The 26138-nt window shown below is 40.1% G+C and overlaps 2 protein-coding genes across 3 annotated transcripts; both read left to right on the top strand.

Moving 5' to 3' along the window:
• The first annotated feature begins 370 nt into the window (after positions 1 to 370).
• Positions 371 to 10160, top strand: LOC139295045 (sodium/hydrogen exchanger 6-like). The gene is made up of 16 exons (XM_070917113.1): positions 371 to 536; positions 1332 to 1531; positions 1897 to 1974; positions 2270 to 2346; positions 2524 to 2636; positions 2974 to 3079; positions 4789 to 4930; positions 5266 to 5371; positions 6416 to 6504; positions 7435 to 7548; positions 8037 to 8148; positions 8793 to 8946; positions 9029 to 9063; positions 9183 to 9264; positions 9485 to 9590; positions 9837 to 10160. The coding sequence occupies exons 1-16, from the start codon at positions 371 to 373 to the stop codon at positions 10158 to 10160; spliced, it is 2004 nt and encodes a 667-aa protein (XP_070773214.1).
• A 2991-nt stretch (positions 10161 to 13151) lies between these two features.
• LOC139295047 (four and a half LIM domains protein 1-like) lies at positions 13152 to 25928 on the top strand. Of its 2 annotated transcripts, XM_070917115.1 has the most exons (6): positions 13152 to 13225; positions 22617 to 22796; positions 22885 to 23059; positions 23607 to 23776; positions 24038 to 24224; positions 25001 to 25928. In XM_070917115.1, the coding sequence occupies exons 2-6, from the start codon at positions 22641 to 22643 to the stop codon at positions 25150 to 25152; spliced, it is 840 nt and encodes a 279-aa protein (XP_070773216.1). In that variant the 5' UTR covers positions 13152 to 13225; positions 22617 to 22640; the 3' UTR covers positions 25153 to 25928. The 2 variants fall into 2 exon arrangements, 1 of the variants encoding a protein (XP_070773216.1); XR_011598421.1 differs by lacking the exon at positions 25001 to 25928 and having other exon boundaries at positions 23607 to 23923; positions 24038 to 24066.
• Positions 25929 to 26138: the final 210 nt, after the last annotated feature.

Genomic DNA, 26138 nt, shown 5'->3' with positions numbered 1-26138 from the left:
TCATTGCGAAATCTTGTTGCGTAATGGCAACAAACCTGAACCTTCCAACACCATGACGGGTCGCTGTTGGTCTCTGGATCACCACTAGTCATAGGGTGGCTTTTATTTTGAAGGATCGGAAGTTCCAGTGTTTTGATAACGGCTGCGGAAGAAGCTGGCATTTGCTCTCGTCTCGCCGATTTCTCGTCCAAGCAGGAGTTTCCCATCAAAACCGATACCAATTTAAACGACAAATGTAACCGTTTCACAGAAAGCCACAATGGGATTTACACTGAGACGCTTTCTTGGTGTTAAACCGTCGAAAGCGCTCCTGTTGTTGCCTTTTCTGTTGACATTCTTGCTCGTTGGAAGCCAAGGCGAGAGCAATGCGATGGACAACGTCGCAACGGAGAGGCTGGCTGAGGAAAGCCACCGACAGGACAGTGCCAATCTACTCATATTTATAATGCTCTTAACGCTCACCATTTTAACTATATGGCTGTTCAAACACCGGCGGTTTAGGTTCCTGCACGAAACAGGACTTGCCATGATCTATGGTAAGACCACTAACGATAGCTTAACGTTAATGTCAATCAGTTAACTTAAGTTAGCGTCAATGCTAGCTGGCTATGATGCCGTTAGCTCCTCAAACTAAAACAGTAAGCTAATTTGACAGCTCATTCTCAGGTTTCAGGGTACATGGGGGACACTCCCTGGGAGATATCAGCATACTGTCACTACTGGGAGTAAGAAATAGTATTTATCCATTATTATCTGCTCTGTCGATATTAAATAGTAGTGTTAGGATGTCTTCTGTCAGCTGTCAAATTAACAATAGATTATAAGGTAATATTGGTAACAGATTAAAATGGTTGGAAAATATAAGATATTAAAGTAGGTAGGAAAAAGCATCTCATCATCCCCTGTAACTGCTCATTCACCTGAACCATCATCACCTGCATTTCCAGTGTGCAGTGAGAAGCTGCTTTGATGAACCGGTTGAATAGATCGTCTTTTCTTTTGCAATAAAGCCCATCCCTGTCAGAATAATGAACTTGGTCCAATTAATATTTGATTTTTTTTTTTTTAAGACCCCAATCTAATTTATTTTATTTAGGACACAAATAATTAAAAGCAGGCGTTTTAAATAGAAGCTCACCCTACCCTCAGTGTCCTCCTTTAAAAGACTCTTTTAATTAGTTTTTGTGATTATGTATTTTTTATTTTTTGTCTGAAGCACTTTGTAAACTTGTTTTTGAAAAGTACTATATAAATAAAGGATATTATTATTATTGTATACTACAGATCCTTGGCTAACTGCTCCCTCTCTCCTCTTCTCCTCCTCCCTGAAGGCCTATTGGTGGGTGTGATCCTGCGGTTCGGCGTCCATGTGCCTCAGAGCATGAGTGACGTGATCCTCAGCTGCGCTGTCAACGCCAGTCCCGCTACTCTGCTGGTCAACGTCAGCGGGCGATTCTACGAGTACACTCTGAAGGGGGAAGTCAGCCGGGGAAAAGGTCACCAAGTGCAGGACGACGAGATGCTGAGAAAGGCAAGGGGATGAATAGATGGAAGATTGAGTGGAGAGTGCAAGGGATTGTTGGTGTGCCGCTCTCACCCAGCATATCAAATTATCAGTTGGCAGGTGCCGAATGGCAGAAAAAATGTGTCTTATGGATAAATTGATGAGGACTTGTCAGTACCTGAGATGATAACTCTCAAAGTCTGTGATTAAATACAGTTGGGTTTTGTCTGTGTCACTGTACATAGTGTGATAAACAACCTCTGACTTATATCTAAACATAACATCTGTATAAACATGTTGGCAGGTAAATTATGTTAATTGAATTTGACACATGGGGAATTCAGTGCTTGAAAATAGATTCATAACGTCTTATAATGTAAAACTGTCTTCAGGTGACCTTTGACCCAGAAGTGTTTTTCAACATTTTGCTGCCTCCCATCATCTTCCACGCCGGTTACAGTCTGAAAAGGGTAAGAGGGTTAAAAGGATTTATGATACACTAATTATGTAAATTAATGATTCAGATCTTTTCACAAATTAGATTATTATTTATAGGCCTTGTTATTGTCTGGAGTATATTGCCATGCATCCCAATGCAATGTAAAGGTTTTTACATGTGATCACATATAAGTTTGCCACACATTTGCCAAACATTGAGATAATATTTTTATGATTATTGTGATATTTGTGTATATATTGCTCCAGCCTAAATACTAGTATTAGACAGGCTCTGTTCTAATAAATCTGTGTCCTTGTCTGTCTCAGAGACATTTCTTCAGGAACATCGGCTCCATCTTGGCCTATGCTTTCATGGGAACAGTTGTATCCTGCTTTGTTATTGGGTAAGTCATTAGGTCATCTGTGAAATTACATCAGGATGTTCAAATTTGTTTTTGTTTTTACCACTATGCCTTGCACTCAGACTCAAATACAGATTGAAGATTTTGCCTAATTTTACCTGGGCAAGCAGTGCCAATGTCCTTTATGACTTGTATACACCCCTCTTTCCTCTCTCCTAGGCTGATCATGTATGGCATTGTGTCCTTCATGAAAGTGGTGGGCCAGCTTGGGGGAGACTTTTACTTTACTGACTGTCTCTTCTTTGGGGCCATCGTTTCGGCAACAGACCCAGGTAGGTAGTGCCATAAAATAGAGATATATGGATAAAGAAAAATCACAAGTGGAACAAAATCTAATTAGAATCTAAGACATAAAATAGTGCAGCACCTAAAATGTAGGAATAAAATATAATAAATATAAAATTAAATATAAAGTAAGATGTAATACTGTGGTAGCCTTGTGACTAATAGTAAAATATATAAACTGTAATGTAAACAGGTTGTGCAGTAATGTAATATGTATATGCATTTAAATATGTATATACGTAGTAAGATAGATAGCATTCTCTGCTCCTGTCCTGATGTGTATTATATGTGTAATGTGATATTTCTGTGTTTTTTCCTCCACAGTGACGGTGCTGGCTATCTTCAATGAGCTAAAGGTAGATGTGGACCTGTATGCTTTACTCTTTGGGGAGAGTGTTCTCAATGATGCGGTGGCCATCGTCCTCTCTTCGTAAGCATTCATTACACACTGCAGAAATAGCTATATAGATACACACACACACACACACACACACACACACACACACACACACAGCAACAGTATTTTCCACTTCTGTTTCACCAAAGCAAGAGTAGTTCAACATTAAAGGATATGTTAACATTTTTTCAGGTCTGTCTCAAAACAGTACTTTTCAAGAGTAATTTGTTGCCTTCCCCTGGTCCATACTGTCAGTGAATAGATCACTTTTTATGTTCAGTTCAGTTGAAGCTCATGTGAGGCTCCAGCAGTCTGAGTTAGATTAGATCAATCAAGTGGGTATTTTTGCAAAGTTACTTGCTTTTTGGTGTAAAATTAAGCCTTTTGTTTTCCTATACAGTATTTCCTGAGGGATAGTAAAAAAAAAAAAAATTTAAAAAGAGGGACGACAGTAACTTTAATTCTGGCTGTTAAAGAGTCTGTGGATTTCATTCCCCATCACTTAAATTAGAATTGATGTTGTCACTGATATTTTCATGTCCAGTATGGACGGGAGAAACAAATTCATTCAACATACATACATCCCCATACATGTATTGTTTTAAGACAACCTTGACAAAATGTGTTCCTATCTTTCAATTTCTAGCTCTGTGTTAATGACCTGCACTGTGACGAGGCTAATTGTGACAAATTCAGCTTTTTGTGTTGTACATTGCACATGAATGGACTTTAATCATACTAACATCGGTCCCTGTCATTTCACTGCTTGCCTTCCTTCACCCATCCGTGTCATTCATCACCCACCTGTACGTATGTATGCAGTGTTCTCCTCCGCTTGGAGAAGCAGGGTAGGCAGGGGGCTGGAGCTGTGCTCTCCCCACGAGACAATGACACAGTCTGGCCCAAGTGGGCGGAGGACGGGCTGGGAGGAAACCAGACAGTGACTCCCCGGTGGGTGGGTGGGTGGGCTGTTTTGCGTGATTGTGCTGGCAGAGTTATAGTGTTAGAACCTGATCATCTCAACTCAGTGGATGTGATGCAGATCTTTTACTTAAAATGTAGCCTTGAACCCCACCCATTAGGATGATCACTGTCTCCCCTACACCCCGCTGCCACTGCAACCCTTTCATATGCATTCCTTGGACCACTTGTCTGTTTTCTCTATGCTCTGTAGTCCCTGCAAATGACCAGAAAATACTGCTTTTTCATTAAAGTTTTGGTAATCCGTGTGTGTAAAAGGTTTATTACTGCTGAAGTTTAGTGCTGGTGACTTGCTTTGTTGGTCTTGAGGTAATTTAGGCACTATTCCTCATAAAGGGGTAGCACCTGAATTGGCCGTTTCTGCACTAAGAGTAGCACTCTTATTGGATATCAACCAAATGGTGTTGAGAGATCCAAGATCCAATTAGAATGACGCATGTAAGCACCCTAACCTCCTCCCCTTTTATGACTGTAAAACCCAACTCCAGTCCATGTGTGTGAAGTCCTTGTTACTGTTTTGAAAGGCCAACCAACTTCCTCTAAATTTATACAATGATAACAATATCAGCCATTATTGGATTTGGGTTGCTGCAGGTTTGACTTGATGCCTGACTTAATCTTGAAAATCTCTCTGTTTCTGTGTGAGCATGTGTTTAACATTTTACCAGTTCCCCTTCCTGGATTCTTAGTAAGTGCCCTTTTCGTTTTTTCCATGTAAATGTTTTTATTTGCATTGTACTCTCTGTCTATCTGCCCTTCAGCTCCATTGTGGCGTACCAGCCTGCGGGAGACAACAGCCACAGCTTTGAGGCCATGGCTTTGTTGAAATCCTTCGGCATCTTCCTGGGCGTCTTCAGTGGATCCTTTGCTCTTGGGGTGGCCACAGGAGTCATGACTGCTCTCATATCCTTGCACTTGTTGCTTACCATCACATCATATGCATTTATATTTACTGGCATGCATTAGTAGCAACAGAATGGGCAGCTTCGAGTCCTTTTTGACTTATTCATTCATTCATTCAACCTTTATTTATACTCGAGAGATCATTTAGAACCTGAAAAGCTGTTGTGGCTACTTACTTATATGGCCTTATTTGTTTTATTTCATCTCTTCAGATTGTCTCGTTTTACCAAGGCGATGTCTTCATCTGCATTTATGTCTGTGTTTCTGCTGCAGGTCGACTGTGTGCGACGATGTGCCACCTCTTGTTTTGCTCCTTGACTTTCAGTTTTCATCACGTGACCAAGTTCACTAAGCTGAGAGATTTCCCCTTGCTGGAGACCGCTCTCTTTTTCCTCATGTCCTGGAGCACCTTTCTATTGGCTGAGGCCTGCGGGTTCACAGGTACACCTACACACAGTGTGAATTTCAGCATCTCATTTTGACTTAGTGTTAGTCTTAGGATTTTGAATTGAATTGCTTGTAATTAATGACATTTTAGTTGGTCTAATTGTAGTTATGTATTTTTGATTTTTTATTCTACTCTGAAATATTTACAGTGACCTTTTATCAAGCACCCAGATTATCTGTTTTTTTTCTTACGAAGTTCAAACTGTCACTTAAAAATGATGACTCTGTAATTAGTATGGTAAGAATGGATGAATCATTCACACGAGGGTAAATTAAAACATGAAACCAAATGAAACACACCCTCAACCTCCATGATATGACATGTTGATGTCGGTTTATCACCGTAATGGATACATTACATTACGTTAGACGTGTTGTTCTTGTGTCTCTTGTCAGACTAGCCTTGGCTAGTCAGACTAGCCTTGGCTAGTCTGACAAGGCAATGTTTTCCTGTTCATACAATTAACTGCCCGTTAGTACCCTTTTCACATTATCGTTTATCGTGAAGTTTTTATTTTAAAATTGTAATACATTTAACCACAGTGTTTTTTTTGCCATGGTTTATTTTTATGTTTTTGCCACTTGAAAACGAGATGTTAATGAATAATAATAATAATTAAAGGAAAAGTCAGACAATATTTTATATTTTTACTATGGTCAACAAATCCCATGAAAAGACCAGAACCAACAAAGTGTTTCTGTGTCAATACTTTCTGAAACATTGGTTCTTCTTCAAATACATAGTTTCATTTAAAAAAAATGCTCAGTAATTTTTTAAAACTGCTGGTCACTGTAGTTTTAGCAAACTGTACTCAAACAGAAGTAATTAGTGGTTTAGTGGTTTTGTTGGGGACTTATTAGTAGGATCAAGTCATTGTTGGTTTTGGTCTTTTCATGGGATAACAAAAACATAGAATATCACCAGGCTTACTCTTTAAAGCTGATTTTTTAAAATGCGACTTGGTCCCCTCCAGTAAAATGTAATTGAATGTTCTTTCAGTAATGAAGTAAGATCTGTGTATCTTTGATTTTATTCAGGCGTGGTGGCTGTGCTGTTCTGTGGGATCACTCAGGCTCACTACACCTTCAACAATCTCTCCCCTGACTCTCAGGACAGGACCAAACAGGTGATTCTATCTTTAAACAGCTTTTTCATTGCTCACTAACAAACAGTATACATTTAGCCAAGAAAAATACTGCTACTACTCCTAATAATATTGACGATAATACATACCTTTTATTTGTATAAAGGTTCAAGAGAATCATTACAGATTACAGAGAAATACCTTGAATGAAAATACTCAGAAAAGAGGAAACATCTGTGCTTCTTTGGCAATACTACAAACATCAGCTATATTTTTGTTAAGTCGCAGAAAGTTCTTAGAAATCCACAAGCTGAGGTCACGCACTGAAGTAAAGAGCTGATAGTCGTTATGGCAGCAGGTCCTACAAACAAATATAGCTCTGTGTCTTCTGGGTACTTTTGAAAATATATGTTTTTAATAGCACCAGCTAATGGAAGCATATAGAGGCTAATTAACACTGACCCCAGCACCCTACCGAATCACCACACGACATGGTAAGATGTTTGTGGACACGAGTTTGTGGCACAGCTCTGTGTTTCTGATGGGTTAGATAGGATCTGAACTATCTGTATCAACAGATAGCAACAAATACCATACCAATACCATTACCATTTATGTCAACATCCAGCTGGCATTTTTCTGAAGGCTGTACACTTATATGACTTGGCAGTAAACATGAATGAGCAATATAGTATATTGATATTTTACTGTTTGCTGTAAACATGTGTTTTCTTTATTGGAAACTATAATCAATAAGGAATTAGAAATGTTGGTATGAAATCTGGTTCCTTGTTTTTAGTCCTATCATCAAGATTTTATGGTGTGCAAGAACATTTTTGAAGTTAAGCAGTTACTCAATGTGTAACACATTTTTCTCTGTACATGTAACAATATAGGTAACATTTTACACGACAGAAAGTTCAGTTTACATGCAGTTTGTTTACATTATTTATTTGATCTCTTTCCTGTCAGTTGTTCGAGCTGCTGAACTTCCTGGCAGAGAACTTCATTTTCTCCTACATGGGTCTGACTCTCTTCTCCTTCCAGTCACATGTCTTCAACCCTATGTTCATCATTGGGGCCTTTGTATCCTTTACTAAACGATCAAAGGCTTCCTGGATGCTCCAGAGATGATGGGCTATCTGACGAAGAAAGTTGTTCCACTTGTTGTTCTTTTTGGCTCCCATGAATATAGGAAATGATGCCACAGTTCTTGTGGTTAAGTATCTATAATATAAGACTATTAGAGTCCACATAACACGTTCACCCTGAGGCTACACCTGTCTGCATCAGTTATACTCCACTATATTTAAATACATCATGATACTACTGTGGCCAATGCAGATAATAATACATTGTATTCATACAGTAGATGTATTTTAAATGGTATTTTATTTAGTGCTTCGGGGAGCCCAAGAATAACAGAACTAGCAAACACATTTAATAGGCAGATTTTTCAAACGTGAGATGGAATTTCCAAATTGCCATCTACCCACGATTATTTTCCATGCCAGCTTGCCCGTGCTGCATTCCTTTGCAGTGTATTGCGTCCTTGACCTCCATGCGTTGCATAGGTGGCGGTGTTTCTGGGCAGGGCGGCAAACATCTACCCTTTGTCCTTCCTGCTCAACCTGGGACGCAAGAACAAGATCGGATCTAACTTCCAGCATGTCATGATGTTTGCAGGTAAGTGGCTGAGACAGTAAAGTCTCTGTCGTCAGCTCTGCTTCTCGGCTGGGACCTGGCTGCCTTTAATATGAACCGTCAGTGGAACGGAGCCGGTAATTTAGAAAAACATGAGCCTAGATAATGGTGTATTACAGTCTCCTTCTAGACCAACAACACTCCTACTCAGATACAGTATTGTTATGAATAACAGCCCCTACGCCAGCTGACATTTACTGTTGAAACTGGCTAATAATAGAAATCCCCTACATGTCTCTGCACTTAATGTTTCTTTGCGTCTGAACCCACAGGGTCATTTCCTTTTATTATGCAGAACATTTAAACCTTTTGTGTTTTGTTGAAGCTTGAATATGACTGATTAGCACTGTTACATGTTATGGTGTTTGAGGCCTTTACCACCAGCCTTGAGAGGGAAAAAACACCCACATCAGCACAGTGTGAAGGATGAGCTTGCCAACAAATATGCAGTAGTTAGGAAAAAATGAACCAGCAACATGAATGAAGTTAAACATATTTTGCGGCTTTTCTGTAATGATAAAAAAATGTGCATGCTGCCTCACTCTAGGTCTCTCTCTCACGCTGTCTTTTGGTGAAACACACAACCACATTCTGTTTCTCGTTCTCACACTGTTCGTCTCCTCCAGGTCTGCGTGGGGCGATGACCTTTGCTCTTTCTATCCGAGACACAGCGACTTACGCCCGTCAGATGATGTTTTCCACCACCCTCCTAATTGTCTTCTTCACTGTCTGGATCTGTGGAGGGGGCACCACGCCCATGCTTACCTTCATGAGCATACCGTAAGGCTGTTCATTTATTCATGCGCATTTCTCTTTCTGTTTGAGTGTGTTTAATCACATTTGCTACCCTTTTCTCTCTCAGGGTGGGTGTGGACTCTGATCAAGACAACTCTGTAAGTAATTAGTGTAGATTGAAATCTCTTGTTTTTGAAATTTTGAAAATTTGAAAATTATTTTTTGGAAGTAAAAATAATAATGAAGCAGTAATTACAAATGTTCTGCTTAACAGAGTTCAGCGGTGTTGGATGGCTCACAGCGAAGGAACACCAAACATGAGAGCGCCTGGCCCTTCAGGATCTGGTATAACTTTGACCACAAGTATCCTTTGAGCCATGGACCACATATCAAAGATCCTGTGTTTGGAAGTGTGGATGCTAGATTCGGCTTTGGACACCAGAGGGTGCTCTTTACAAACTGTAAGAAATATACAGCAGTAGATTCATCTTTCTGTACAGGTGGTTTACAAAGTATTGTCCGGCATCAAACACAACATAGTACAGGTTCAATACAATAGTCCTTGACCAAGCTTGTTCTCCAGCTACCTGAAGCCCCTCCTGACCCACAGCGGTCCTCCTCTCACTGCTACTCTGCCTGCTTGTTGTGGACCGCTGGCTCGATGCCTGACCAGCCCACAGGCCTATGAGGTTTGGACACGCAGCCTAATGTAATACTGTTAAAGTAGCACAATGAGTAACTTCTTGACCATCTGAAGCACATGTATATTCACAGATATGATAGTGTCATTCATGAGTTTGATAATTTTGTGTTTCTTTACGAATTGTTATTTGAAATATATACAGATTTTACAGAATTTAAGATGAACAGCAATTAACTTTGAAACTCATTCATTCTTCTTCATTCCATTTGCTTTTCTTCTTTCCCCACACCAGAACGAAGGCCAGCTCCACGACGACGACTCTGACTTCATCTTGAATGATGCCAGCGTAAGCTCCATGTACGCCGACGTCACAGTCAGCACGGACGCATCCGGATCCCACACCATCAACCGCAAGCGCTCCTCCAGCAGCGGCGGCGTGGGCGGCCCTTCTGATGAAGGCCTGGATCACGAGCTCGCCTTGGCGGAACACGAAGTGGCGATCAGGGGAACCCGCCTGGTCCTGCCCATGGATGACCCGGTGGAGCCCCCGATCACCGTCACCCTGCCCCCACCACCCTCCCCGCCGCGCTCTGACCCTCGCAGGCACAGACTGTAAGAAGGCGTACCTGGTCAGGACGCACTTTGTTTTTTTCAACTTCAAAAATCACAAATTGTCTAACTGGATTTCACAAGAAAATATAAACTGTTAGTTGATTTGTTTGGATTTTTGATTGAAATGACAAAGCTTTTACAGTAAGAGTCATATAAAAGCACCACCACCTGTTTAACATGGTTTTAAAATAACAAACTTGAGGCGTCCTTGATTTAACTTGATTTAATTACCAGAATCTTGAATGCACTACATGTAAGGTAAGGTAAGGTACTGTAAATCAAGTGCACCTCAAGTTTAAAGGTTACTTTGTACTACTGTGGTGATATGCCAGTGCTGTTATCTATGCTCTCTAAAAGCCCCAACTCCCTCTGGCTGTGTGGGGCAATCCCTCAACGTTTCATATGCAGTTTACTCTTTTCTCTGTGGTGAAGTTGCTCTTGGCAACAGGGCCTGTGTATGTCTAGCTTCCTTCAAGTATGTGTAAGGTGACCTACAGTAACTAACATTTAGGGCAGTTCACTTTGTGTGGTGTTAAAGAGCATTTACACTACAGTTACATCACTAATCTCACGTATCCATCCACAGACTGGTGAGTGTCTGGTGTGTTTGTCTCCCTCTTAAAGTTCATTGGATAAGATTGTAAGTAGATACTAAAAGGCCAAAAACAAAAATGACCAAAAGACTCCCACAACAGAGCCCAGGAGCATCTCCATGATCTCAAGAAGGAAGAAGGAAGAAGGAGGCAGGCATCTTCACGGGCTGCCTGCCTCCTTCTCTTCTTTTCACTTTTTCATTTATTTATTTAACAAAAATGACTTATTTATACAATGACTTATTTATTATTTATTTATTGTTTTGTAGTGTGACATTAGTGATTTTCTTGCCCTGTTCAAAAATAGGACTGCTCGGTGGTGAAAGGCAGTTGTTAAGCACCTTTTCCAAAAGAAAGCACTACAACTCTTCCCACACGGGGTACACTGTACTGTAGGGAAGTCACGAGGGAGGTGGATATTCATTTGAGGAGTTCTCCTTATTTACAATGTGTGCATGTTAAAATATCTCCTTCCTTTTTCTGTAGCTGATCCTTTGACTTTATACTTGGATACTAGAGCTTCCCTGTGTGTGCATTTTACAAATGTGTGTGTGTGTGTGTGTGGTTGATGTCAGAATGAAATTGTCCAAATCTACTGACTGATGGTTATTAGGGCTAATGTCTGTTTCTGGGTGTTGTGTCATCATCTGGTTTAATCTTCTCTCTCTAAAAAAAAAAAAGAACAGAAAAAGTAACTGCCGTGTCTTTGTGATGTTGTATCATCAAAGACGACTCTGAGGGCTGGCTGAACTGTTTTGAATTAAAGTGCCTATTCAGAAATTCAATTACTTAAATGTAGATTTGTACATATTTTGATTTGCTAATGTGCAGTAAGATGATCTTTCTTGGTTTTTATATGACACTAAACCCTTTGATTGCTGTTGAATACTGTATTCCCAGTTATAATTGGGCCATTAGGTGACTGCCTGTAGTGTAACTATTTGTTTTTGGTGTATTCAAAGATGGAGAGCCCATTACTACTTTCATTAATTGGAAATAACAAGTATCATATATATTTTATCAGATATAATCTTTTTCCGAACAATGTAAAAATGCATACTTTATCAAAAAGTATATGTGGCATTTTAAAATGAAACAATTAGGGATCTGAATTTGAATGCAACAAGAACCTGGCGATCTCTTTTAGGCCTTTTATTTGCCAGTAAGGTCAATGGAAAGATACTACTACACTTTTTACCGATGCAGTGTTTGTCTTTTTCGCTCCTTGTTTGGCAACTAAGCTTGTCTGTTCAGTTCCCGCCTCAGTGAGATTTTGCACTGAGGCATCTCCTTAGTTAACCGAGGCCCTTGTCTGTCCTGTTTTCTGGTGGAGGTAGAACTTAATTCCTGTCACATTTACAAATGTAATTGTTTGTTTTAATTGTGTCAAGCTGCACGAGTTGTCTTTTTGATCTTCAAGCAGTATTCTTAATATGAGTTTCTGCATAATCATCCAGAGATATGGAAATGAGTTAATTAGCATTTTGTTCTTTCAGTAAGGTACCCTTTGATTTTCATTTGTTGTTTAAATGTGATTGAACCATAAAAAAACACACTGTTTATATGGGGATTTTGAAGAAACAGTAATCTTACAATATAGCAACCAGACCTAAAACTAAAACTCTGAACATGTTTATGTTTCTACGGTTTGTAGAAACTGTTGTATATGTGAAAAGTACACCTGCAATAGGTCTATATGTGAATGTTTTTAAAATGTGAAGTTATGTTGAGGGGGATTGATTGAATAATTTCCCCCGGTGTAATCCTGAAGTTATTAACAGTGTCTCCTTGGACATCTTGCAAGTGTTCTAGAAGAAAATAAAAACAATTCTTGAAAATGACATGTCTTTGCTTTTTAAAATTAATATAATTCATATTATACTTCTATATCATTAGGCTACCAAAGGAATCTCAATATTTATTTCATTTTCCATCTCTTCATTGATTTAGTCATTCATGCTTCAAAATTCTTACTTTTCGTATTGATACTGAAGTACAATTTCCTCTTCTGATGAAGACTGATGAAGCCTGAGATGCAGTTGAGAGCTGAGAGCTCTGGAAAAAGTTACCAAGTGGACATTGAGTTTATATTGTTTTTTGTATAATCCAAGTTCAAGAACCTCCACGCTCCATTTTTTGCTTGTTTTACCTTCCCTTAAATTATGTCCGCAACAACAAATACTCTGGTAGCACTAACATTATCTCAAACTAGGTCATATAACGAGGCTGCGGTCTTTTTGGTTTATTTCTTAGTTTTATTTTGAAGGTAAATTCACTCCGCTTCTTGTCGGACGTCACGGTCACGCACTTATTTTGAAGGTAAAACATCGCATTTCCGGTATGAGTCTGGTTGTTTGTGTGTCTCTTGACGCAGCCGCACATTGCTGTGCTTATAACGTGTGAGGGTCTCGTTAAAGCGGAGTTCCGCTGCCTCCACACAGTTCAGAGAGCACAGCTCATCCGCGCCGCAGACCCGGTAAGCTGACTGAAGATGATATTACTGCACACAGTCTAACCAAACCTCGTTCTTCTAAAACCTGTTTTTAGACACACCCGACCAGTTACTGCAGGGATGGTTTTTTTTATAGTTTGCACTTGAGTATGCAGGTTATATGACGCCTGATGAAATTGTCGCCAAACTCCGAGCCCGCACTTGCATTTTTTATTAGTCCATTAGTGTTAATATAGTAAAGGTATTGATTTGAATGAATGATCACCGATACAGTATATGTCCCACTAACAAATGTACAGTAGCATGTAACTCTCTTCCTCTTTCACACACCTTATGATTTCATACACTTTTCACTTCACAAAGCAGTAGTTTGATGTCCGGAGAGGAAACAAGCCTTAAAGTTGTCTGGGGCGTTGGCTGTCTGTCTGTCTGTCTGTCTCTCTCTGTAAATGTGTGTGTGTGTGTGTGTGTGTGTGTGAGAGAGAGCTACAGTTACATGCTGACTTGTGGAAGCCTGGGCTGCTCCTGAAATCTGTTTCCAGTTAGGAACCCTCCTTTTTTTCACTCAGTGATGGAACCGCTGAGGCAAAAAAATGCATCACAGAGGTCAATTAAAATTCCTGTACTTCTATTTTTCATTGTCCTGTGTGTGTGTGTGTGTGTGTGTGTGTGTGTTCATATGTAAGTGATGCACATGGCTTCAGTGTTGGTTCTGCCAGCTATTGTTATTCTGCATGAGGTTATGAAGTAAATTCAGGATCCATGTGTGCCACTGACCTCTTTCTCCCTCTCACACACACACGTTTAGGGTGTAACAGATCTCATATGACAGACTGTGTTACTGCAAGACTTCAAGATATGGGAATAAAACTCTGATTATTCATAAATTGATGGAGGAAAAAAAAGAAAATTTGTATGTTAAATGACCCCAAAACAAGACTGTAAGACTGAAAGTGTTACAGAAGGAAACATCATGTTGGACATTGTGAAATAATGCCTTCATAGATGTTGCAACTAGAGTACAATGTCATCTTAGCATCACATTTTTTGGATATAGGCTTGTGAATGTGTGTCATATGGAAGTACTTGCAGTATATCTAACACACAAACAGTAAGTAAACCAAGACCCGTCTGTGTGACTGACCTTTCGCTGCCTCACACACACACACACACACACACACACACCAGAAGGCAGTAAGGAGTTTCTAGTTTGATTCGAAGCCGGTGCCTGCATGTTAAAGAAATTACCATGAGCTCAGTCCCGTAAAATACATCACAGGCTCATAAAACTTTATGCAATTTGTCTGACTGCATGTCATGGTAACTCCCTGTTGTGTTTTGCCTGTTGTGATTTTAATAGGATAGAATGTGAATGGGATAACGTTTTTTTCTTTTTTCATTGATCCCCAATGGTAGACTTGAGTTTTTTAGTAGAGTTTTTAATGGAGTTCTGCAGTCTTAGTGCCCCGACAACATGAAGGTGAAATAGGTTTTGATTGAGAAACTTGGCAGTGTGTTATCTATGACCTGCAGCCATTAAAGCCTGTTGTGATGTGTTTGGGTGCGCTGACATTAGTCAGCGATTGTGAAATTGACAGAAAAAAAAGCTTTTGTGTTATGTGAATATGAAAGAAAGGAAGCAAAGATAGATAGAATATTCTTTGGGCATCTAAGCCTTGAAGCGTGTCTACGAGGCAGCAGCTGTTACAGATTAATGTTACAGATGTGTTTGGATTTAAAGTTATAGTTCGGTATCTTGGGAGATACACTTATTATTTTAGTTACCTGAGAGGATCAATGCCGTTCTCATATCTGTCCGATAAATATGAAGCTACAGCCAGGAGATGGTTAGCTTAGCTTAGCATAAAGATTTGAAGCATGGGGAAACAGCTAGTCTGGCTCTGTGAAAAGGAAACAAAAAACCCTCTTTTAATAGCAGCTCTTAAGCCCACTAATTAACACATTATATCTCGTTCGTTCAATCCGTGCAAAAATGGCAAGTTGTGTTTCACAGGGAGGTTATGTGCCGGACTATTTCTTGGCTGGGAGCAGTGACTTCCTGGAGTCTTGTCACTGTGAGGTTGGCAGGCAACCAGCGGCGACTGGTAAAACCACAACAATTTTTACGCTTTGGTTTTCGTACAGATTATGCAAACAAGATATAACATGGTCAATAATGAGCTTTAGAGATGCTGATTGGCAAATTTTGTTTCCTTTTCACAGAGCCAGGCTAGCTGTTTCCCCCTGTTTCCAGTCTTTATGCTAAGCTAAGTCTCGTGGCTGTAGCTTCATATTTAACGCACAGACATGTGAGTGGTATTGACCTTCTCTTGGCAAGAAAGCAAATAAACATATATGTGTTAGACAGCGATCCCAACCACCATCATCAAAACACCAAATGAGTGAACATCTTTTGTGAGAATCGTGTTTCATCCCTTCAGTAGAGTTAGAGAGTAAAATCTATGCCAAGGAATACTGATGTTGTTCTGGAGACTCGTGGTGCCCCGACTTCTTACTACGACACTTGACTCTGTTGGTTTTTCCTTTAATTTGGCACCCATCTGTGAGTTTACTCAGCCTTGTGGTTTAACAGTTAAATTGATGGTAAATGATCTAATGTTTGGTCCCCTGAAGGGAAATTTATATATATTTTTAAACAGAAATAGTTATGTTTGGCATTCGTTTAGAAACGGCTCAGTTCAAGTGAGGGTTTTGTGCGGTCATTGTTAGGTGAACAATCTGGAAGAATAGTTAGAAACTGAGATTTGCAGGGATTTTGTTGGTTGGAGATTTATGAAGGGTGATTGGAACAGTCTGGAAGCAAACAAGCCCTCAAGACAGCACTGAGGGCTTAAATGTCCCATTAGATCATTCTAACATTAAATTTTACCGTTAGCGTCGGAGCTTCAGTGGTGCTCCAACAGGACTGTTGTGGTGCCAATGTGGGGAGCACACACACACACACACACACACACACACACACACCATGTCATAGATATTCATGGAAATGTAAATTGGTCATAGACGGCTGCTGCTGCTGAAGGTTTCTAGTTTTGTCAGCTGCTCTGCTCTGAAAGACGTCTCAGTTACTGAATCGAGGGAAAGGAGAGAACAGAGGACGAGTGCAGAAACAGAAGGAGTGCTTAACTCAGATGAAGAGAGGAGGTTGAAGTACAGCTAACCAGCCACTTCTGGTAAAACCATCATGCCTGTCCTGTTGAAGCGGGACATGCTGCGTTTCTTCGACCTCGCTCTACACGACTCAGATCTGTTGTATCGGCTTTACTCCTCCGTCTGGAATGTGGCTCACCGCAGCCAAATAAAACAATTATATTTCTTTGTAGGCTGATGTGGAGCACAAATGTTTAGCTGGACTCGCTGCTCAGTTTCAAATACTGATGTGTATTTATTTTTCGAGGTAGTATGACTGGAATTGGGGGTGGGAATGCTCCCAGTGTGATGTTGGTGCAGTTGGGCCATAATGTGGGAGATACAGATCTTTAAAGCTGCTCTTATCAGTATTTTTATATTACTAACGGGTCCAATGACTATGTGTTAGGTGAAAGGCGTCACTCATTGTGACGAACCCACAGAGAACCAGGCAGCTGTTTTCAGTGAAAAGGCGCCGATACACAGTGGAGCATTTAGCAGCCAAAGAGCCACATATGAACGTTAATATTGTTCTGTGTCTGCTACAGGCCACTGTTTGCTAACATGTTGGACAGGTGATAATATGTAAATGTTGTGTTTACGGTTAGTTGCAGGTTTAGAATTAAGGTTTTCTATTTCGTCATTTTGTGACTGCAATTTAGACACACACCAGAGGAGCTTAACTCACTTCTGTCAGTTTGTGGTAGTTTTATCGATATTTGTATAGACACACAGTCGACTAGTTTGTGAACATTACGGCCTGTTTATAAAGGCAGCCTGTTACTCACAGGTCTTGGTAATGCAATGCATTCTGGTCTTTTGAGGCTTTTGTTGGTTCAGACATTGATGCATCTCTTCTTCTCCTGAAATGGATTTCTTCTGAATCTAAAAGGCTCTGGCTGCGTCATTCTGAAAGACAAAAAGAAAGTAAAACTTACTTACAGCTGGATATTTTCACCCTTTTAAACTAATTTCAAGGTGCAACATGCAGTAAATATCTTAAGATTATGTAATTTCATTTAGAGCTGCAACAATTAGTTAAAAAAAGAATCGATTCGTCAAAGGAAAGAAAATGATTCAGCATCAAATTCTGTTGGTGAAGTCATTTATCAAACACAAATGCCAAAAGTGCCCTGGTCCTAGCTTCTCAAATGTTGATATCTGCACTTTTTTCTTTAGTCGTCTATGATCGGAAATTGATTCTTTAGGTTTTGAACTGTTGGTGGGACATAAGCAATTTGCAGACATCATTCTGGGATCTAGAACATTTTTATGGGCATTTTTCACTATTTTCTGACATTTTGTAGATCAAAAGATAACTGAATTGAGAAAATAATTGACAGATTAATCAACAATGACAATAATTGTTCGTTGCAGCCTTAATTTCATTTTTATTTAGCTTGCTCTTTGTGAGAGTAAAACGAACTAACCCAACCATCACTGTCGTTGCTCATGACTTTAAAATTAAAAGCCAGTACAGCTTATTTCATTCCTAATTTATAAATCTACATTACAATCACACTAGGAGGAAAGTTCTCTGAATAAAGAGGATCATTATGAAGCTTCAACACAGCTCAGATGTGGGTTGCAGCTCAGGACTAAGATGAATTAAACATAAACATAAAATTTAAAATTAACATTTTGTACATTCAGAGTTCCAACACTAATCTATTTTGAAACCACCAGGAAGTCCCATTAAGAGAGATTTTCTACTGGAGTCTCTAGAGCCAGAGAGTCTTCAAAGGCAGGTCTGCATGGTCATGAGGTCACACCTGCAGCACACCCTGCATGTAACAGTTAAGTTCAGCCAGGGTTTATGGTATGTGAATCTGTAGGCATCAAGGAGACGTTAATGTAAACACAGTTAGTAATAGCCAGTACGTTAGAGAGACTGTGTGTGTGTGTGTGTGTGTGTGTGTGTGTGGACTGTGCCAACTTCACCGTTCTGATGGAGACTTCCTGTTTCTCAGTTTTCCACTACATTCTTCAGCGATAAGCTCATGCCAACACACACACACACACACACACACACACACACACAGATGGCGGGTACAAGCAGACACTCTCTCACTATTTTAGTTTGTCTGGTCATGTTTGTCCCGGCTGTTCCTCTCTTGCTCTCTCTCTCTCTCTCTCTCTCTCTCTCTCTCTCTCTCTCTCTCTCTCTCTCTTTCTTTCTTGTTGTCGTCCATGTGTTTTAAACGTGTGCGTGATTTTCCTCTCGTCCACATGACATGATGTCACCTCTCTGTGCTTTATTTTTACACCACAGACCTCCAACCACCGTGTACTAGGTTTAGACTTCTGAGGAGCAGCACTGAGCTGTAATTGTTACAGTCAGGTGGCTGAAACTTTGACACAATTTAAAAACTAAATCACTGGAAGTTTTGAAATCTTTTAAACAGAGTGTCTCCAGACTTGATGACCCAACCTTGCAAATGCACAGTTTACTCCTGTTTGAGTTGATTCGTTGTCAATAAGGAAAATGCAGAATAACGGCAGTCTTAACCATTACATGCCTTACATGAACCAAAAATGAAATCTTAACCATGAAATGTGACGGTTTTCTCTGCAGGATCCAGAAATGGGAAGTGTGTCCCCATGATGTGACTTTCTGAACAGATTTACGTCCCCATGATGTGATTAATACAAGAACACACACACAGAGTTGTCCTTGGCTGCGGCGCTGCCTTCCAGCCCGGCCTCCAGCTTCGACTGCGTGACACAACTTAATTGCACATTTAAACAGTTTCCATGGCGATCAAACAAAGAGTTTAGCATTGGCAGCTCAATTACAAGAAAATGATGTATATGTGCTGTCGTGCCATAACACAGCGGGAATATTTATTGCAGAAAAACAAAGTAAAGACATGCAGCAACAGTGTCCTCAGAGCCGTCTGACGTCAGTGTAATCTGATTTATTTTCTTCCAACCTGTGTGGATACTGGCTCGCTTCCTGTCGGCCATTGTTCGCCTCCCATCAGATAACATTTTCATGATGATGGCAGCCAAGCGCTGTTATTGTCTGCTCTACGGCCTCAGACCTACACAGTACTTCATGTGGCTGTGGACCACGCGTACCAAGCTCTCTACCAAGATTGCCAGTGCAGTTTTGAGGAAAAACAAGAAAAGAGAAACTCAGAAATATATATATGAATTCGTATTAGTTTAGGGAGAGGCAGGAAGTAAAATAGAAGATAACAGGCGATTATACCAGACGTTACCTTTGTCTTCCAGTGAAGATGGATGAGTAACCTCACCCAGTCAACAAATAAACCAGCTGCTGGTTTTTCCATTAATAAGTAATGAGTTAGCAGGTCACTGAAAGGAAGATATATGTCCGCTCCGCATGATGTCGGTGTCAGTCTGTAGCTTTATTGTCCGTTGAGGAGAAAATACCACAAAATAAGTTATTTAATCAGATTTATTAACTGTAGCACCTTTGACCTCAGACACGTATATCTCTGTCAAACAGCCGCCTGACTCTGGCTGACAAACTGAAATGTGTGAAAGTCTCTTAACCCTAAGATGGACTGTTTAATCTATCTTTTACTGACTGTATGTTGTGTTATCAGCTGCTGGTATGAATCTGTTTCCTCCATGACCACATAAAACTATGTGTAGATACGACATTAAAATATTGTCTTCATTATCTGATGGGCTTAGAGAGTTTAAGGGTGACATGATGCCTTGAATGCTGTTTTGGAGGCTTTTCCGCTCTGAGAAAAATAAAATACCCTTCAAAATGGTTAAATTAAAAGACATTTAAGGCTCATCATTCGTTCAGTTTGTACCATCGTCTCCCTGGATTTTTAGGCAGAAACGTCTTTTGCTTTTGAGAAATTTGTTTAGTTTCCTGCTGCCAGATGACACTGTTCAGAGCAATTTACAGCAAATAAGGTCATCTGGTGATGAGTAAGGGTCAGCATCTCAACAACGTCTCATTACATTTAATACACACGTTCATGTTCCCCTCAGAATGAATTATTATAACGTCTGTGATCCCCCGACTTCACATCTAGGGCCATCATCTGGTCAAAATTTCTATTCCTGCATAGTACCAGCATGTTAGCGTTGTCATTTGTGAGCATGTTAGTATTTCTAGTACTTCTTTTTGAATTAAACTACAGAACTGAAAAAATATATAAATAACATTGAATATTGGCACAACATACAGTGTGTTGTATAACAGCTGTGAGAAACCAAAAAAGGAGAGACTATTGGGACAAATATGAAGGTCATGACTCCCAGATCTTTACTCAGACCCCAAACTTATTTTTAACCCAAAACCTTTGCATAATGATTTCTAGATTTAAAAAAAAAAAAGGTTTCCGTGGCAGGATTTTAAAACTTGGTAGTACAAGTCCTTGACATGAAGATCATGTTACAACTACCTACAACTGCCTCCGTCCACCTGTAACTGAAAAAGATGATTTCACCATATTTGTCTCCCTTCCAAAAGCATCAGAATCTGTATCAACATTAACAAACCCATATCTGTCGGCCTTTGCCTACAAAAATAAATCCCTGACCCGTCTGTGGTTTTTTGCTGAGAGTTCAAGGAAAGTCACAAGAAAAGGGAGGATTTGAATGTTTGTGAACGCAGCCTAAACTCGTGGTTAGCGTCAGTCCTTAGCCAAAACCAGAACTTCCTCATGAACCGGTGCTGACTCAGTGCTATAGTTTGTGGTTTTGGCGGTTTGCTAGGGAGTGGTCTGTGTAAGAGGTGGAGTGTGTGTGTGTGTGTGTGTGTGTGTGTGGAGGTTCTGTCAAAGACTTGTCAATGATCCAGATCTCACCACATTAGTCATACCAGGCATTCCTTCATGTGTTCACCTCACTGTGCAGACACACACACACACACACACACACACAGCTCTGTTGCGGAGAATTCCTTGCGGTCGGCCAGCGTGAACTTGATGTGGGGAATAACTGAGTGAACAGACTTCAGCCATCTCTTCCTGCGCATTTCTGAGTGTTTGTGTAGCCGTGATTCTGCCATCATGTTGTGTGTTAGTCACCCTGTAATCACAGCTCTGTGACCGGAGTTATGGTGATCAACGTGGTGATTTTGGTTCTATGTTTAGAAAGTTTATAAGTGTTGTGTTTTAGGGAGAAACGATTTTTGGACTGTTGTGTGAGAAATCAGTTACATAAGGATGCTGAAGACGCAGTTATGATTGAATAATCAGGCGCAGTTTTGTATCTTCATTTAATGGGAAGGTGGACAGTAATGAGTTGGACTTGGACTTGTGGTGGAAGAATTGTTTAGATTTGTTACTTAAGTAAAACTACCAATACTACAATATAATAAAACAAAACAAATTACAAGTAAAAATGCTGCATTCAAAACCTTACAGAAGTCATATAAGCTTAATATACGTAAAGTATCAAAAGTAAAAGTGCTCATTATGCAGAAAACTGGCCCACGTGAGAGTGATATTATTGTATGTTATATTATTGAAACGTTAATACTAATTTATTAATGTGTTAGCAGCACAATCATCAGATTACAACTTGTGTTGTTGGTCACTTGTTTTCCTCTTATTGACCAAGTTATCGTTCGTATGAGCCGTTTTAATCAGGCAGAGATGACATGTATGAGTGAGGAGAACCGTATCACACACAGAGTACATAAGCACTGTAACACGAACAAACACACAGGTGGACAAACAGAAACGCAGATATGTGCACCTGGTTGCTATGCTTTTACACTAAACAAATATTTCAGTGGCACTGTTTCTGTGTCAGAGAGGGTGATGAAAGGCATCTCATTAGATTACTTTATTATTTGAAACCCTTTTCTGTGTCTTCAGTGTATCAACAGCGCCCCCATGTGGTGGTTTTAAGTCTTCAATCTGAATACGTGGTTGTGAGAAAGATGTGAAACTCACAGTGACTGAGAGCAGCTGATGTTAAAAAACATGGCGCACTAAAATTCACAAAAACAATGCATTGACATTTACACGCAGCTATAAAGTGACAGAAAGACCAAACCTTAGTAGTTCAGCTTCTGATTTCTTTCTTGATCTCGTCTCATTTCCACCGGCTGCTCAAGCAGCACATGAAGCTCCCTGCAACTCAGAACAAGAACAAATGATTAGTCGATTTATCATTTCCTTTATCACAGAAAATGAATTATCAATAATTTTGATAATAAATGTGTGCAATTGTGAAAATAATTGTTTGTTGCCGCCATAACAGCATCATTTTTAATGACTATAATAAGTTTTACCTCTCCTGTCTTCTTGCTGTATTGTTGTAGTTCTGAGTCTAACTCGGAGTGACGATGGCAGACAGCTCGCACTGTTTCTACTGTCGGGAGGACCTCGGGGGGAAGAGGTTCGTCCGCAACGAAGGCAAGCCGGTGTGCGTCCGCTGCCACACCAAGTTCTGCGCCAACTCCTGCGCCGAGTGCCATCGACCCATCCCTCTGGAATCAAAGGTGTGTGATCTGATCAGGTCCGTCCAGTGTCACAGTCTATTTTCCCTCCGCCTCTCGTCAAACTCTCCCCGTTTCTTCCCTCCACCAGGAGCTCAGCCATAAGGGCCGGTACTGGCATGAGGAGTGTTTCCGCTGTGTGAAGTGTTACAAGCCTCTGGCCAAGGAGCCCTTCAGTACCAAGGACGACCGCATCATGTGTGGGAAGTGTTGCTCCAGAGAGGATGCTCCACGCTGCCACGGCTGCTATAAACAAATACTGGCTGGTAAGACAATCAACTTCAAACCCTGATTTTGTACTGACAGCAGAGAAGCACCGTACTGACGGGGTTTGGGGAAACTGGCCCATGAGTCAACTTCCTGAAGTTATAAGATTACTAAAGAAAAACGTTTAATTTACCCTGTAAAAACATTTAAGAACAGATAATAAAAAAAAATTCTAAAGAATTTAACTTTCTACATACATTTACATACAATTATTAGAGGATTGATTTTAGGGTTGCAACTAACGATTACTTTCAGAATTCCTTTGTCTGAAAATGCACATTATTATTTCCCCACAGTGGCATTTTTGAATAGCTTGATTTGTTCAAACAAAACTCAAAAGTATTCACTTTACAATGACATCAAACAGAGAAAAGCTGTAGCTATAATAATTGCACCAAAACCTTGTAAAAACCCAATGACGTTTTATTTTGAAATCGAGCCACCGCCATGTTTGACTCACTTAAACCAGTGAAATAGTTACTATTTCTCATATTGAGCTTTATAGGCGGGCTGACCTAATATCTCCCCATCTCTCATCTCCTGCAGGCACAGAGAGTGTGGAGTACAAAGGGAACTCGTGGCACGATGAGTGTTTCACCTGCTGCAGCTGTAAACGACCAATAGGATCCCAGAGTTTCCTCTCCAAGGGAGACGGCATTTACTGCAACCCCTGCTACGACAAGAAGTTTGCCAAACACTGTGTCTGCTGCAAAAAGGTTTTGTTTTTGTGTTTTTAAACAAGGACCAGACCTTCCTCATTCTACCTGTGTACATGACAAACCCTTTCAGACAGTACATGAAGATCACAAGGTTGTATTTTTAAGACTAGAATATTAAGGTGAAGGGAGGTTAAAATTTAAGAGGTTGGTAAGAACTTTATGGCCTAACATTTCTTTTACGATCCCTATATTTTGAGATAAACACGATGGTAATACTTGTGTTCGCACACTTAGCTCTTCTCGTCCATCTGTCTCCAGCCTATAACCTCTGGAGGAGTAAACTACCAGGACCAGCCGTGGCACAGCCACTGTTTTGTGTGCAGCTCCTGCTCAAAGCCTCTGGCAGGGTCGAGTTTCACCAACCACCAGGACCAGGTCTTCTGCGTCGACTGCTACAAGACCTCTGTGGCAAAGAAATGCAGCGGCTGCCAAAACCCCATCACAGGTTGCTTTAAATTAAAACTGAAGATTATGTTGTTGGAAAACACAAGTGAAAAAACTGTCAGGCAAACAAACAGTGGCTAAAATCTGCGTACACTGATTTATCGTTTATAGTCAGAGCTACTAATCTAGTCAAAAATATTAAAAGGAAAAGCATCCGACCACGGTCCCCATGGATCAGTGGTGTGGTCACATGTTCCAGTGGCACAAGCATCTTGCACCAGGACTTCATAAGTGATAGTCAGATCCCAGTTTAGGGTCTGGAGCCTCTGAATGAGGATGCATTGATAACACACACACTATATCCATTAAATCTGAGTTTAATTACCTTAGGCACTCATTTGTTTAGACTTGCCTTTGTGTAATGTTTCTATTTATTTCTATTTTATGGTGTTTTATGTTTGTACGTTTGTTGGTTGCCTTGTTTCTTTTGTGAAGCACTTTGTGATGTCTGTGCTCATGAAAGGTGGCATACGAATAAAGTGACTCACTCACGTATCATGAAGCACCAAATTGGATACATAGGAGCCGTTAGAAAAAATCAGAGGTTCCCAGTCATAATGTTGACGTGAATGCTTTTTACATGTTGGAAACTGGTTGTTACTGTGATATGAACGCAGCTTCAACCCTGTGGCTCCTCTCCAAATCAGACAGTCCATCGAACGTTCACTTGTTGTCCAGAAGGTTCGAAGGTTGGAGTAGCATTTCTAGGCCTGAGTGTGGTGAAGAAGGAAGAAACTAAAGTGGCAGATAACTAACTCTCCTCTTCTCTGCTCTCAGGTTTTGGTAAAGGAGTGAACGTGGTGAACTATGAGGGCAGCTCCTGGCATGAATACTGCTTCAACTGTAAGAGATGCTCCCTCAGTCTGTCCAACAAGCGTTTCGTGGCCAACGGGAGAGACATCCTCTGCGCCGACTGCGGCAACAAGTAGAGATGGAGAGCTCGGCCACCGTCTAACTGCGTGTATTCGTTTTTTTGTTTCTGAAGGCCAGAGTCCATTTCAATATTCTGTTTGATAGAGTTTCTGAGCGATAACCCACAAAGTGATGGAAACATTGGGACAAAAATGTAATTTGTGTCCGATGCTGCATGCTGACACTAAAACATACTGTGTGCTGAGTGACGGCAGTGACTCGCTTTATGCTGTATGTGATTCTGGAAGTCATGTCAAGTGTTTTCATTTTGTTTTCTTACACAAGATAATGCCACCACAGATTTTCTTATGAGCTGACAGTTGTGAGAGTCACCACTTTCACTCAACACATCGTATGCATCGTGTATTTTTTAAAGTTGAGAAATCAGTGTTGTTATGTTGCAATTTGGTGACATAAATTAAAAATAAATAGGTGAATCTGGATCATTTAATTGTATTTCTTTCATCTTCTTTTAGCACAACAATAACTGCTTTTTTTTAAGTGGCATTAATGTCTTGTTTTTCTATTTTTGAAAGCCAATATTTTCCTATGACCATAGCTCACATATAAAAGTGATTTTTTTTAAATAACCAAAGTGATATCTATATTTGTAATTGCTATTTGCCAGTGGATTCCTATGCTTATTGTATATTTTAAGTAAATAAACTTTTATGCACTTTTCTTAACCATTTTGCCTCCAAGGAAAGAGGAAATTTAAATATCAAATTGGAATATATGCAAACTGCATGCCTTGATGTGTTGCTAAAACGAAATAAACTTTCTACAAAACTGAGCATTTGTTTTATTGACTTAACATTGTTAATGCTGACAGCAATTTGCCATTACTACCATTACCGTTACATGTAGATAAAGACAGAATTATAAAAGGGACATGACCTTTTTTATGATTTGTGGAAATGAGAGCTGTTTAAAATATATTCCCTGTATAAAAGGAAGTGCAGCAACAAGCCTTTTCTGGAGGCTGTTGACAGAAAAGAATTAA

Source organism: Enoplosus armatus, chromosome 13, assembly GCF_043641665.1.
Source record: "Enoplosus armatus isolate fEnoArm2 chromosome 13, fEnoArm2.hap1, whole genome shotgun sequence".
NCBI classification, from domain to species: Eukaryota; Metazoa; Chordata; class Actinopteri; order Centrarchiformes; family Enoplosidae; genus Enoplosus; species Enoplosus armatus.
The sequence above is the reverse complement of the archived record's forward strand: the minus strand, read 5'-3'. Positions and strand labels throughout refer to the sequence as shown.